The sequence below is a fragment of the Felis catus genome, chromosome A3, assembly GCF_018350175.1.
Source record: "Felis catus isolate Fca126 chromosome A3, F.catus_Fca126_mat1.0, whole genome shotgun sequence".
Classification (NCBI taxonomy): domain Eukaryota; kingdom Metazoa; phylum Chordata; class Mammalia; order Carnivora; family Felidae; genus Felis; species Felis catus.
Genome location: NC_058370.1, coordinates 82,615,000 through 82,629,447, shown reverse-complemented (window position 1 = coordinate 82,629,447; position 14,448 = coordinate 82,615,000). Strand labels below are relative to the sequence as shown.

Here is a 14,448-nt window from a genome sequence, read left to right as displayed (position 1 = left end):
ATTAATAATTTAGAAATAAGCTACTACAGTAGTAGGTAATTTTAAATGTTCCAATGCAAGTAATGTGCTATTGATCACACTCTCCAGGTATGTGTATTCAGTAAGAGGAAGAAGTTTGTGAGTTTGATTTTGTTTGCCATTCTCCTCCAAGTCTCTTGTCATGTTAGTAAAACTGGAAAAAGTTTTTACTTTTTCCAGTGATTAGCTCATTGCAGAGAAGAGTGCTCAACTGTTCATACTATTTATAATAGCTGTGAACTGTAAATTATCAGAAACTCATAAATTAACTGTTTTAAATTTTTTTTTTCAACGTTTATTTATTTTTGGGACAGAGAGAGACAGAGCATGAACGGGTGAGGGGCAGAGGGAGAGGGAGACACAGAATCGGAAACAGGCTCCAGGCTCTGAGCCATCAGCCCAGAGCCCGACGCGGGGCTCGAACTCACGGACCGCAAGATCGTGACCTGGCTGAAGTCGGACACTTAACCAACTGCGCCACCCAGGCGCCCTAAATTAACTGTTTTAAAATAACACTGTAAAAGTTAAAAAGAATGTGATAATTGAAAAAGTTGATTTTTAGATAATTAACTGTTAATTTCTTTTAACCATAATGTAATTTATAACACACTTAGGAAGCATTCTTGTTTTTTTCCAGCCTTATGTTTATGCTGAAGTAGAGAAAGTTGATCTTTAAGGTAATGAACAGTATTCAGGCAACATTTGTGGCCCAGTGCTGTCTTTTATTGTAACAGGGTCCAATACAGCTGATTCAGGGGGTGTTAATTGAGTGTTCACTGGATGCCTGGCACTGTGCTCTGGGAGATTGGTGATTTCAGGGCATTTGTTGTGTCTAAATTTCTGTTAAAAGCTAAGTAAAGTAGTATCAGTGGTGTGATTATTCTTGCTAACTGCAATGTAAATTGTTAACATGTACTCATTGCTAATGTTCATCATTCTTAAGAATTTATTTGGTCTTGGGCGCCTGGGTGGCTCAGTCAGTTAAGCATCGACTCTTGATTTCAGCTCAGGTCATGATCTTGCAGTTTGTGGTTTTGAGTCCCATGTTGGGCTCTGCATTGGCTGTGCGGAGCCTGCTTGTGATATTCTCTCTCTCTCTCTCTCTCTCTCTCTCTCTCTCTCTCTCTCTCTCTCTCTCTCTCTCTCTCTGCCTGTCCCCTGCTTGTGCACGTATGTGCGCATGCTCTGTCTCTCTCTCTCTAAAAATAAATAATAAACTTAAAAAAAATTTTATTTGGTCTAAGCAGGATGTCAGTAGTACTAACGTCAGTTCAGTATTATTTATTATGGGTAAATTTTACAGTCATTATTCCCTTCCCCTCCTTTTTTCTTTAGGATCTCAAACTGGAAAGGATGTTAATTATTTATTAGTTCATCCTGTGCTTAAATCCCCTTTATGACTTAAGAGCTTCTTGTTTCCTTCTATGATTTTTATTTTGTTACTGAGTAGGGCACTTTGGATTTAAAAAAAATTTTTTTTCAGATATAATTAGGGACAATAAGTGTACTATGATAACTTGGTAAAACTAGAAAAACATTTTAGGTAATACATAATCACTGTGTAAACCTAAGTAGCAGTTGATGGATATCTACAGAGATAATCGCTTCTGAACGTTTTACATATTGCTTACATTTAAATAATTGTAATCTAAATTTAAATTGTGATATTTGGGTTTCGCTTTAAGTGTATCATTTTTAAAAATTTTATTTTTTAAATTTACATCCATGTTAGCATATAGTGCGACAATGATTTCAGGAGTAGATTTCTTAATGCCCCTTACCCATTTAGCCCGTCCCCCCTCCAACAACCCTTCCAGTAACCATTTGTTCTCCATATTTAAGAGTCTCTTATGTTTTGTCCCCCTCCCTGTTTTTATATTATTTTTGCTTCCCTTCCCTTGTGTTCATCTGTTTTGTTTCTTAAAGTCCTCAAATGAGTGCAGTCATATGATATTTGTCTTTCTTTGACTGACTGATTTCGCTTAGCATAATACCCTCTAGTTCCATCCACGTAGTTGCAAATGGCAAGATTTCATTCTTATTGATTGCCGAGTAATACTCCATTGTGTATGTATATATATACATACCACCATACATACACCACCTCTTCTTTATCCATTCATCCATCGATGGACATTTGGGATCTTTCCATACTTTGGCTATTGTTGATAGTGCTGCTATAAACATTGGGGTATGTGTGCCCCTTCGAAACAGCACTTCTGTATCTTTTGGATAAATACCTAGTAGTGCAATTGCTGGGTCATAGCGTAGTTCTATTTTTAATTTTTTGAGGAACCTCCATACTGTTTTCCAGAGTGGCCGCACCAGTTTGCATTGCCACCAGCAGTGCAAAAGAGATCCTCTTTCTCCACATCCTCACCAACATCTGTTGTTGCCTGAGTTGTTAATGTTAGCCATTCTGACAGGTGTGAGGTGGTAACTCATTGTGTTTTTGATTTGTATTTTCCTGATGATGAGTGATGTTGAGCAGTTTTTCATGTGTCAGTTGGCCATCTGGATATCTTCTTTGGAGAAGTGTCTATTCATGTCTCTTGCGCATTTCTTCACTGGATTATTTGCTTTTTGGGTGTTGAGTTTGAGAAGTTCTTTATAGATTTTGGATACTGACCCTTTATCTGATACGTCGTTTGCAAATATCTTCCCATTCTGTCGGTTGCCTTTTAGTTTTGCTGATTGTTTCCTTCACTGTGCAGAAGGTTTTATTTTGATGAGGTCCCAATAGTTCATTTTTGGTTTTGTTTCCCTTTGCAAGTATCATCTTTTAAAATCACAAAGGACAAAACTGAAAATTATGAATAGATTTTCTTTAAAAAAAATCTACAAATTCTGGATTTTTTTTTTTTTTTTTAAATTCTTAACACAGAAGTAGTCCGAGTTAGAAAGGAGGTATGAGGGACTGGGCAGTATGGAGGCCATCTGGTCCAGGAAGGAATCCTGCTCCGTGAAGGAATCCCTGGGGCTGGTTTTTTAGTTAGTCCTGGCAGTTTCATGTACATAAATAGAACCTAGCTTTCAGCATTTTCTGAAGAATGCTTTAAATATCAAACTTAGAATGTTGGTAAAGTGTGTTGACATAAGCAGCGTTTGATTTTACCAATCTTGTCTAAAATATTTTTATTTTTTTTAAAGTTTATTTATTTATTTTGAGAGAGAGCAGGAGAGGGGCAGAGAGTCGGAGAGGGAGACTCCCAAGCACTGATAGTGCAGAGCCTGAAGTGGGGCTCGAACTCACAAACCATGAGATCATGGCCTGAGCCAAAACCAGGAGTCAGATGCCTAACCAGTTGAGCCACCCAGGTGTCTCTAGTCTAAAATATTTTTAATACAGGTTTCAGAAGTTAATGATTCTTTTTTTTTTTTTTTTTAAGGGTAGAATTCCAGGTGGATGTTAGGAAAGGAACATAAAAGCCCCTTCGTTGGAGGATTGCTATGAAATAATCTGATCTTGAAATTTGAAGGAGAGATTTATGTTTCATAAATAAAGGAAATTATATTTCCTTTCATTCTTTCCTTGGAAGTAGAAGTTCACTGATAGAGATCACGGGTGGCATTGCCTGTCTTACTTTTATAGAATTGTGTCCTATTCAGTGATTCATGAAAAGGGCTTTTGCTTTTGGTTGCAGTTTTGGCTTCTGAAGCCATTCACGGGCTTTTCAGGAGTCCTCAAGTGAGCTATTATTCTTGCCTTATATTTTGGTTGTAGAGCCTACAGTGCGGTATGCATTTTATTAATGTGATTTTCTTTTTTTTTTTTTTTGCAGTGATTATTTATTCAAGTTACTTCTGATTGGCGACTCTGGGGTTGGAAAGTCTTGCCTCCTCCTTAGGTTTGCAGTAAGTTGAAATTGAAATGCCTTTAAAGAAGTTTATGCTGTGTTTTCTAGGTAGTCAAAGGATTAAACAATTTTATTCAGAATAAAGTAGTTCTTCCTGAATTTATATATTTGAAAGTCTCCAAGTATACATTCCCAGTGATATGTTGGACTCTTAAGCTCTTGATTTTAAAAGAAATTCAGCAAAGTGTGATTATAAAGTTAGAATGTCTAACGCTCTTGGTAGAGTTCAAATAGTTGGCTTGTGTTTAAGTGACTTGATGAAAAATGAATCTTCAAGTAAAATTTTAGTAGGATAAAAAAAGAAAGAGCAGGGCCTGGTACACTTTTTTTTTTTTTTTTCTTTTTTTTGACAATGGCATAGTCTGTACGCTACACTTCACAAACAGATATGTAACTTTGAACCTACTGAATAGAATCCACAGTCTTCCATAGTCTTTATCAACTGCCTTCAAATTTAGCATGTTTTCCTTCTCACTGTCTAGGTCATTGGTTCTCAGAGTATGGTCCAAAGACCCCTGGGGATCATCAAGACTTTCTCAGAGGGTCCATGAGATTAAAACTTTTATCCTAATAATACTAAGCCATTAGTATTTACTAAGTATTTACTTAGTATTAAGACAAAAGACATTTGCCTTTTTCACCGTGTTGACATTTGCTCTGATGATGCAAATGCAGTGGTGGGTAAAACCTCTGGTGCCTTAGCACCACATCAAGGCAGTGCTAAGTGCCAAACTCTACTCTAGTCAAAGTATTTATTGTATTTACTCATGGGATGGCAGCAGGGGGGGTCGGGGTGATTTTCACTTAAGAGTGTCTTTGATGAAAACCGTGAAAATTATTAATTTTTAAAAGTCTTGATCCTTGAGTATTCTTTTTTAAATATTCTGTGTGAGAAAATCAGGAGAACATATAAAGCACTTGAACTGCAGACTGAAGTATGTTGGTTGTCTTGAGGAAAATAAAAACACTTGTATAGTTGTTTGAGTTGTGAGCTGAACTAGCTCCTTTTTTCTTTTTCTTTTCACTTGTTTCTTACTTGAAAGAACAGCTGACAAACTGTAGTTATGTAGAATTTGGTGGTATTGGGCAGACATTTTCTCCAATGTACTGAGACTGTCATTTCAAGGAAAATAACTGATAGCATTTGCTGTATGTAATGAAATTTAAGCTTTCAGGGGAAAATTAGAAGTTTAGAAAACTTGAAATTCACTGTGAACTTGACAGCATGTCATACTTGACTTTTCTGATTGACAGTATTAATACCACTTAAAATATATGTTGTATATATATGTATATATGTATATGTGTATATACATATAAAACAGTTAATGAAACCAAGGAACCAAGCTAAAGAGCCACCTATGTTTTATTCTAAGGAACTACTAGAATAGAACATAGGTGGCTCTTTATCTTGTGTGAAAATATTTCCTAATATGGAAACAAATCAGGAAAGAAAAGATTATTAAAATTAAATTGATTGCATTTAAATTGATTAAAATTAAATTATTAAAATTGATTGCATTAAAATTAATGTCAAGCACTTAAAAGTGTTAAAAAACCAGTAATACTAGCAAAAAAATATACATGAGGAGGGGATATTCTCAATATATAAAGCAAATGTACATATTAGTTTGAAAAGGATATTTGTCATAATGGGAATATGGGCAAATAACATGAGTGAGCAATTCACAAAAGAAGAAATAAAAATTGACAAAAGTTCAATTTTATTTGTAGTTAAAGACTTTAAAATTAGGTAGTACTTTTTATTAAATTGGCAAATATTAAAATCAGGAATCATCCATAATAGTAAATCAGTAATCCTGGGTATGTGGGAAGAATCTGGCATCTCTTGATGAAAATGGTTATAGCCTGAGGTGTCTGTTTTAAAGAAAATCCTCTCTGGGATGCCTGTTGATCTAAGCCACAGGTTTCAGTACTACCCACCTACATGGTAGCATTTAAGCATTTAAGAGAATACTGATTCCTGGGCCCCTAGAATAGAGATGAGCTGCAAAACATATAATAAAGAAATGTACAGGGACACCTGGGCGGCTCAGTTGGTTAAGTATCTGATTGTTGATTTCGGCTCAGGTCATGGTCTCTGCAGTTTGTGAGTTTGAGCTCTGCATTGGGCTCTGCACTGACAGTGCGGAGCCTGCTTGGGATTCTCTCTCTGCCCCTCCCCTGCTCTTGCACACTCGCTCACTCTTCAAATAAACTTAAAAAAAAAAAAAAGTATAACTATGGGAGCACAGAGGGAAGAAACTCTAAGAATTGGCCAAGGAAGTTGAGGAATGTTTGGACAGTCAGTATTGCCTGAACTCAGAATTGAAGAATGAATAAAAATTGTAACCCGGGGACTGGGGATTAGGAGGTATGCAGAGAGAGATGTTGAAAATTTGGACAGAAGGAAGAACATGTGCAGTGGCTCAGAGGCATGCAAATAAGGCACATGTAGGGATTTATAAGAATTCTAACAAAGCATTCGTAAGTATTTCCAACAAAGCATCTATCATGTAGAAGTGCTAAGTGAATGTTCATTGCGCTCATTTTGTTCTCTGTCCGCTTTCTGTAGTATCTGATATTTATTAGACAATCAGTTAAAAACAAATAAGATTTTTAAAACGTTTGTTCATTTTGAGAGAGTGTGCACGAGCTAGGGAGGGACAGAGAGAGGGAAGAGAGAATCCCAAGGAGGCTCCATATTGTCAGTGTGAGCCTGATGTAGGGCTTGATCTCACAAACCGTGCACGTCTAAAAACTGGACATTTTGCGGGGCACCTGGCTGGCTCAGCTTGGTGGAGCATGCAACTCTTGATCTCGGGGTTGTGAGTTGGAGCCCCACATTGGGTGTGGAAATTACTTAAAAATAAAATCTTAAAGAAAAACTGGACATTTTATAAAGTAACAGTGCCATTGTGAGCTTACAAAATGAATAAATAGCCCAGATTGTCTCAGAAATGTGGTGTCACAGTTGGTTTGAATCAGGATTCAAGCATGTTCTATACATTCCATTTGGTTGTTTGCTGCTTCATCTAAGTTGTTCCAACCTCCTTTTTTATTTATGTCTTTTACTTTTTGCAGAACCTGGGTAGTTGTCACATAGATTTTCCAACATTTTAGATTTGTCACTTTGCTTTTTTGTGGTGTCTTAAAACTTGTTCCTTTATCCTTCTTGTTACAGTAATTGGAAGCCCCAGAACCATGCTGTTTTTATGGTAGCTATGAGCCCCATGTAGTCACTTGAATTTAAATTAATTAAATATGCATAAAATTTACAATTCAGTTCCTTGTTCTCCATTAGCTTAGTGGTAACTGTATTGACTAGCAGTTTGTAGAACCTTTCCATCATCAAAGAAAGTTCTGTTTGACAGGGCTGCTCTTAATAGATTTAGGCCCATCTTTGTTGGCAGAATACTTCATAGGAGTTACCTTGTGCTTGCTAAGATTATTCAGTGAGTTTAGGTGGTGATAGCTTGATCTCTCCTTTCACATGTCTTTTCACAAACATTTTCAGTTAAAGAGAAAAAAAAAAGTTTTGTTTCCATTCTAAATAAAATGTCATGGCAGATACTTGAGAAAAATAGGTATAATTTTAAAAGTTTATTGAGTTAAACATTGTTCATGCAAAAACTTGTGCATAGGTGTTCATAAAGCAACATTATTCGTAATAGCCAAAATGTGGAAACAACCCAAATGTCCATCAACTGATCGATGGATGACAAAATGGCTTATATCCATACAATGAACTATACTCAGCCATAGAAAGGAATAAAGTACTGGTACATGCTGTAACATGAATGAACCTTGAAAACTTTATCCTGAGTGAAGGAAGCTAGACATAAAAAGCCACATATACATGATTCCACTCACATGAATGTCCAGAATACACAAAGCCACAGGGACATAAAGTGGATTAGTAGTGCTTTCTGGGGTCTGGGGGAGAGGAGGAAATGAAGAGTGACTGCTACTGGGACAGGGTTTCCTCTTGGGGTGATAAAAATGTTCCGCAATTAAATAACGGTGATGGTTGCACAAGCTTTTAAAAGTCATAACTAGGAAATAAAATTGACTTCTACAAAAATGGAAGAAGAGAAGGACCTCCTTCCTTTGTGGCGAATATATTGGATGGAGGGTCACGGAGGGGAATGAGTGTTCTGCTGATTAACAATTAGAAACATCACTTGTAATCATTAAAAATATGAAACCTTTTTCTATATGATGTATGTAAAGAATTTGCAAACAGATGTTTGATAAAATTAAAGAACAGCTGTTAAGAAAATCCTAAGAAGAAACTATTAAATAGTGCGTTGTAATCAGAATGCAAACTGAGTATTGGGATGGAGTAGCTATTCTCAACATGTTATGCTTTATAAACTTTATCAACTTTATAGATAAAAGTTGAAATTGTATTTTCTTATTTACTTTATTGAACATTAATTTTATTAACTTTTTTTCCCTTTAGGATGATACATATACAGAAAGCTACATCAGCACAATTGGTGTGGATTTCAAAATAAGAACTATAGAGTTAGATGGGAAAACAATCAAGCTTCAAATAGTAAGTCATTTTTAGACTAGAATTTGTTTTGGAAATTATTTTGGTAAATTTAGAATGTATTTGTTATGATCTTCAGAATCTCATGTACCTATGGTAGAGTGGGAGAATCAGAATTGTTTAGGTTAAAAACGTTTTCTCTAAGATTACCTTCCTAATTGAATTTTCTGTTCATAAAGCAGAGAAATACGTTTTAAGTCAGACTTGGTCCTAGTTCTTTTTCTTGTGTTTTTATCAGGGGGCGGGAGGAAGGGGGGTCTAAGTTGAAGTTTACCTTGTCCTAATAGTGAAAGTAGTTTGAGTATTTTCTGATGCCTTACCGTGCTGAATACTGTGGAACATTAAAAGAAACGTAGGAGAGGGTCTTCATATGTGGCTTAGATGAGGAGTTTTATTTAGTTCTTTTGTATTTGTTTATATGTACCAACTCTGTAGAAACAATTTTATTGGAAAGGAACTTAGCTTTTCTAACATGTTTCATAGCTCAGAAAATTAACGCCAAGAGATATAATGACTTGCCCACAGTTACTGGCAGAACCGAGTGACTCATTGCTCCCTTTTTTCAGTATTTGGTGCCCTTGTGGCATCCTAGTTTGCTCATCCATCCTTCCATCCCCAACCCCGAATTAAAAGTAGGCCGTTGTGGTAGTTCAGTTATATCGGCTTTGTATGGGTCTGGGTACTGCCAGTGTACACATCAGTGGTCTTTAAAAACATTAATTTCTGAGTATCTTTTGGTGTTGGTGTAGAAAACCAGTGACTGCTGCTTTTCTGGATTTGGAGTCAGAAAGAAAACTTGGATTTATTGTCTTCGTTCCGGTATTTACTAGTCAGTCGTGTATTTAACTCACTTCAACCTTTTTCCTGGGACTTCCCTCTTCTATGACCATGATGATACTTGATTTACTAACTCGTAAGGTAGTTGTGAGAACCAGACCCAGTAGCTCTGTGTATGTGGATACAATAATGTGTGCGAAAGGCCTTTGTAAACTTCTGGGCATTATGTAAATGTTACTGGTGATGTGACATACCCAAATAAATGGATGTTTGATTCCTTCTTGTTTTTTTAGTTGCTCCCTTTTCTTATCTGCCTTTGATAGCAATAGCTTTAAATACTTTCCACCAGTGAACAGATTACCTTCTATATTGATTTTTCCCATTGTATGTGGAGTGCCAACTTTATACTTGGTAGCACAAAGACTGTTTCAAAAAAGAAGTACTCAAGCCTCTAATCTAATTACTGGTGTGAAATGATTATGTCATGTGTGATCACTGGTCTCGGTAAGCTTTGAATGTCTATTTGTGAAACATTCATTTATTATGACTTTACTGGGCTAGAAGGCATCTTACAGGTCATTCAGTCTTCCTTTCATCTTCAGTAGGAATTTCCTTTTGCTATCTGGTGTCCTTTTTTTTGAACACTTCTGGGAAGCAGCTAGTTCTGTTTATAAATAACTTCTGATTGTTTCTTTATGTTGAGCTAAAGCCAGTTTCCTTTAATTTCTCTTACTCCTCTGCCTTTTGGAGCTGCCTAAACACGATTAATTTGTTTTCTGTTGGCAACCTGCGCTCTTTAGATTGGTCTTATCACAACCTTCTACCTCTGAAGTCAGTCATTCCTTTCTGGAAGCATGCTTCCAGAACCTTTCACAATTTGGATCACTCTTGCATGATAGAAGTGCCTTTTATTAAGGTATGATTCCTAAAATCAAATATAAGAGTCTAGCCAGCGTGGGCTACATGGGCTAAGTTTTCTTTTGATTTGGACTCTGAATTTTTTTCCCCCTCTCCTGCACTTCAGGACTCATGCCCTTTCCTCATAATTAATCCATTCAAAAATAGATACGAGGTTACAGAGATGAAGGAAACCGAGTTCCATAGGAGGAGATTCCATTTCAGTGGGAGAGACAAATATGGAAAAATCAGTTACCCTGTGATTATGAGGGGTTATGAGAATTATATACTAAGGGTGATCAGTTAGAGAGGACAGTAGGTACTGTTAGGATGAAAACTCAGGAGTTTTCAGAGTGGCAAGGAGAGCAGAAATTTTACTCTTTGGACGTCATTGCTTCGACAGTCACAGTTATTTGTTAGCATTTATTCAGAAACAATTGCTTCCTTTTCTTGTCTAGCTTTGCTATGTTAGTGAAAGGGCTGGTGGAAAAGGGAGCTAAGATTTTGTTGAGCAGCTTCTATAGTCAGGCTAGGCAGTTTATTAACATCAGTTCATTTAAACCTTTTAGCAGTTCTATAAGGTGATCTGTAGATGAGGAAACTGTTAAGTGACTCTCCCTAGTGTTAAATAACCAGGAACCTAGATTGGAAGTCAGGTTGGTGTGACTCCAAAGTTCTTGTTTCTCCATGGATATCTTGAAAGACTTTGAGGCTCCTTACTTGCACAGCATATCTAAATAGTCTTCTGCACGCTCCAGCTTAGTACTTTGGACAAAAAAGGTAATGAAGCTGTGGTGACTTTTTTTGGTTTGCCTTAGATTAACAGTTTTAACATCTTTTTTTTTTTTTTTTTCTTTTTCTTACTGGAGCATGCTAAAGTAAATTACAGACATCATATTTTACTCCAAAAATACTTGAGTATGCATCTCTGTTTTACTATTTTCACCACTTTCACATCTAACAAAATTGACACTACTGCCATAATATTCTCTTAATATCCAAGCTGTATTCACATTTCCCCAAAATTGTAACTTGTTTTCAACAGCCCTATTTGGGCTGGCTCTTTAAAAAAGGAAGTGATTTCACTGAGTGCTCCTGAACCTTTAGTTTTGCCATTTAAGACACTAATGGAGATCAGTGTAAAATTCATGAGCTATATAATCCAAAACTTTACAATTCCCTCCCTTAATTTAAAGGCTGTTGCATGTTAATCTCCACTTGCTTTAGGCATCAAGTCCGTTTTTGGTTTTTGTTTTCAATGGTAACAATTCCCATTTTGCTATTTCCCCATCAGTCAAGGTGTTATTTTTACCAGGTGCTTTTAGTGGGGTAGGTAGCTATTCTGATTACACACATATTTTAAGAAGATGTCATTGACTAGGAACAATTCACACAAACTTACTGTTTTTCTTAAAACCAAGGCTTTTAAAATCTAACCATTGAGCTTGCCTCTTGATATTTTTAACAATTAGTCTTTTAAACCCAGAATCTTAATGTAACAACATAAGCATTTGTTTTCATTGTTTGAGTCTATATGGTTGAAGTGTGGCAAATGGCTCTTAAAATGAGTTTTCTAAAAGTATTTAGAATCATCTTCTTTACATTGTTTTTCCCAGGACTGAGATAGTATCTTCCTGAGATGGTTAAAGTGCTATCGTGACTAGTAGTTATCTGAATTAGGTCCTTTCAGTGCTTTTCCATGAAGGTAAAATGTCCTAACAAGTGATTTTGTCTTATTTGTGAGAGTATACTGTTCAAGAGGTGTTAGGCTACTAGCTTTCCTAATCAGGTCAACCTGTCCGCCTTCATACTAAATGCCTTGCACAGTGCTAAGGCTGTAGGCAGGAATATCAAGAGAATGACATATAGTCTGTGACTCAAAGAACTCATCGGGAGCATTACCACAAGCTGAAGTATTGGCACAACCTTTTCATCCTGAACCTTCAGGTATTTGGCAATTACCATGCAATCTAGTAGTGTGAGCATTGAGGGTTAACGTTCCCATGTCAAATCTTAATAATCTCCAAAGCTGCGTAAACAAAACTGTTCTCCTTCCTGCCCTTTCCCCCACCTCTTATTTAATGGAACTGTTTGGATTTCTTGATTGTTTTATAATAGTGGGACACAGCAGGCCAAGAAAGATTCCGAACAATCACCTCCAGTTATTACAGAGGAGCCCATGGCATCATAGTTGTGTATGATGTGACAGATCAGGTAAGTTCCAGGAGGAAGTTGTGTTACAGTGACAAAGTAGGAGGTTACTATTGGATAAATACCAGATTCTTTTACTTCGTGTATTTGGCATCAGTATTATTTATAGGGCAGAATACTTTGTCCACTCCCAAATAAATGAGTCACATAAAAAACATTTATTTTAGAGGCATCTGGGTAGCTCGGTTGGTTGAGTGTCCGACTTTAGCTCAGATCATAATCTCACAGTTCATGAGCTCAAGCCCCACAGGCTCTCTCTCAGCTGTCAGTGTGCAGCCTGCTTTGGATCTTCTGTCGCCCCTTCCCCCCGCCTTTCCCTCTCTCAAAAATAAAATAAACATTAAAAAATACTTATTTTAAAGCAGTACTTTAAAAAAGAACAACAGGTATATTGTTACTTTTCTCCCCTCTGTTATAGTAATAAATTGACCAACCAAAATTTTGTATTTTCCTTTAGCAAATAGAAAACTTAGTAATTGGTTTTACATTTGCTTGCAAGGGACTCTGCTTATATTTATTATGGACTAATAACTGATCATTCTGACAAGAGCTCATAGGGAGCTGTGGGTTGTTTGGTGTATACTGTGTTCTTGGTTTTAGCAGTTACTAATTACTAATTACTTAGCAGCAATTTGCTAGTAATTTAGACGTCTCAGAGTTGCCAAAAGCAAGATTAGAGATCTCTGCGTCTGCAGGATGTGGTTCAGAAATAGGATGAGCTAGAGGACAATTCTTTTAAGAGGACCATGAGGATCTAAAAATTAGCTGTTACAAGAAGGTAGGAAGGAGGGTGTAGAGAAGGTGTGAATAATGTGGTCTGAGGGCCATCATTGTTCTTTTGATCAAAAAGAAAATTTCAGGGTCTTTTTTTTTCTATCAAAGTATGAAAAATAAACTTTGAAAATTAGGATTTGTTTTTCTTGCATCAAATGTTAAGTCTCATCTCAACTATGAAATCATAGCTAATTAGGAGATAACTAGAATCATAGACTTTATAGAGTCCATGCCATTAGAAATATTGGGGGAGTAGTATCAACAGGAAAACAAAGAAGTGCTAATTAAAAATGTCTCTAGTCATTACCATGAAATACTTAAATAAGAAAATCTCCTTCCCCTAAATAGGCTTGTGGGAAAGGAAACAAGCATCTTTACCTTGGACTCATTTATTTAATAATACCTTTTGACATCTCTAGTATTAACACTTCAGGTAGGCTCTCTTGTTCATAAACTAAAATTTGATCAAATGTCAAAACACAAGATTTTATAGGTGCTTTTAAGTTGTTTATTCCAAAACAGATCTGACTGTAGTTTAATGATGAACTGTATTTCCCTCCTTTAAGCTTTCACATTCTAATGTCTTATGCATATATGTATAGTCATTGTAATATATCACTTCACTTTCTTCCCAGCACTTTAGTTACTGTTTTGTAGCTAGACTTGTCTACTTCTCAGGCCGGGAAAGACACTTCTGTTTTTACGTGCTTATTTAGAGCAGTTGTGTCCAGACTGTATGATCATTCTTAAAAATGTCTGTCTTCTTAGGAGTCCTTCAATAATGTTAAACAGTGGCTGCAGGAAATAGACCGTTATGCCAGTGAAAACGTCAACAAGTTGTTGGTAGGGAACAAATGCGATCTGACCACAAAGAAAGTAGTAGACTACACAACAGCAAAGGTATGTTTCAAGTTTGATTTTTCAAACTGCATTTGAAGGTATTCAGTTTGAATTATTTATGTATGGGTATGGAGTCCCACAACAGCCACAACCATTTACAGCTTTTAAAATACATGCACTGGAGAGGCATCTATCTGGTGGCTCAGTCGGTTAAGCACCCAACTGTTGATTTCTGCTCAGGTCGTGATCTCATGTTTTGTGAAATTGAGCCCCGTGTCAGGCTCTGCACTGATAGCACAGAAGCTGCTTGGGATTCTCTTTGTCCTCCTCTCTGTCTGCCCCTGCCACACTTGCCTTCTCTCAAAGTAAATAAAAACTTAAAAAAAATAATACGTGCAGTAGCATATGCTGATAATGGCAGTTCACGTAGTGTCTTTTCGGATTCAGCAAACTTAGTCCTTCCTTCACTCCCCGTTTCAGATGACAGAAATGCACTAAGTGGAAGAAACTTTGTGT

General features: G+C 36.5%; 2 protein-coding genes across 3 annotated transcripts in view; one reads left to right on the top strand and one right to left on the bottom strand.

Annotated features, from left to right (window-relative positions):
* The window catches only part of RAB1A (RAB1A, member RAS oncogene family), a 30,748-nt gene that overhangs the window by 14,459 nt on the left and 1,841 nt on the right, over positions 1-14,448 (top strand). The window contains exons 2-5 of the mRNA XM_003984057.6: positions 3,801-3,873; positions 8,341-8,436; positions 12,226-12,321; positions 13,861-13,992. Coding sequence (XP_003984106.1) covers positions 3,801-3,873; positions 8,341-8,436; positions 12,226-12,321; positions 13,861-13,992 — 397 coding nt within the window. The remainder of the gene's footprint in view (positions 1-3,800; positions 3,874-8,340; positions 8,437-12,225; positions 12,322-13,860; positions 13,993-14,448) is intronic.
* The window catches only part of CEP68 (centrosomal protein 68), a 30,044-nt gene continuing 27,972 nt past the window's right edge, over positions 12,377-14,448 (bottom strand). For both annotated transcript variants that reach the window (XM_019827291.3, XR_006595632.1), the window contains one exon: positions 12,377-14,426. The gene's annotated coding sequence lies outside the window, so the exon portion shown is untranslated. The remainder of the gene's footprint in view (positions 14,427-14,448) is intronic.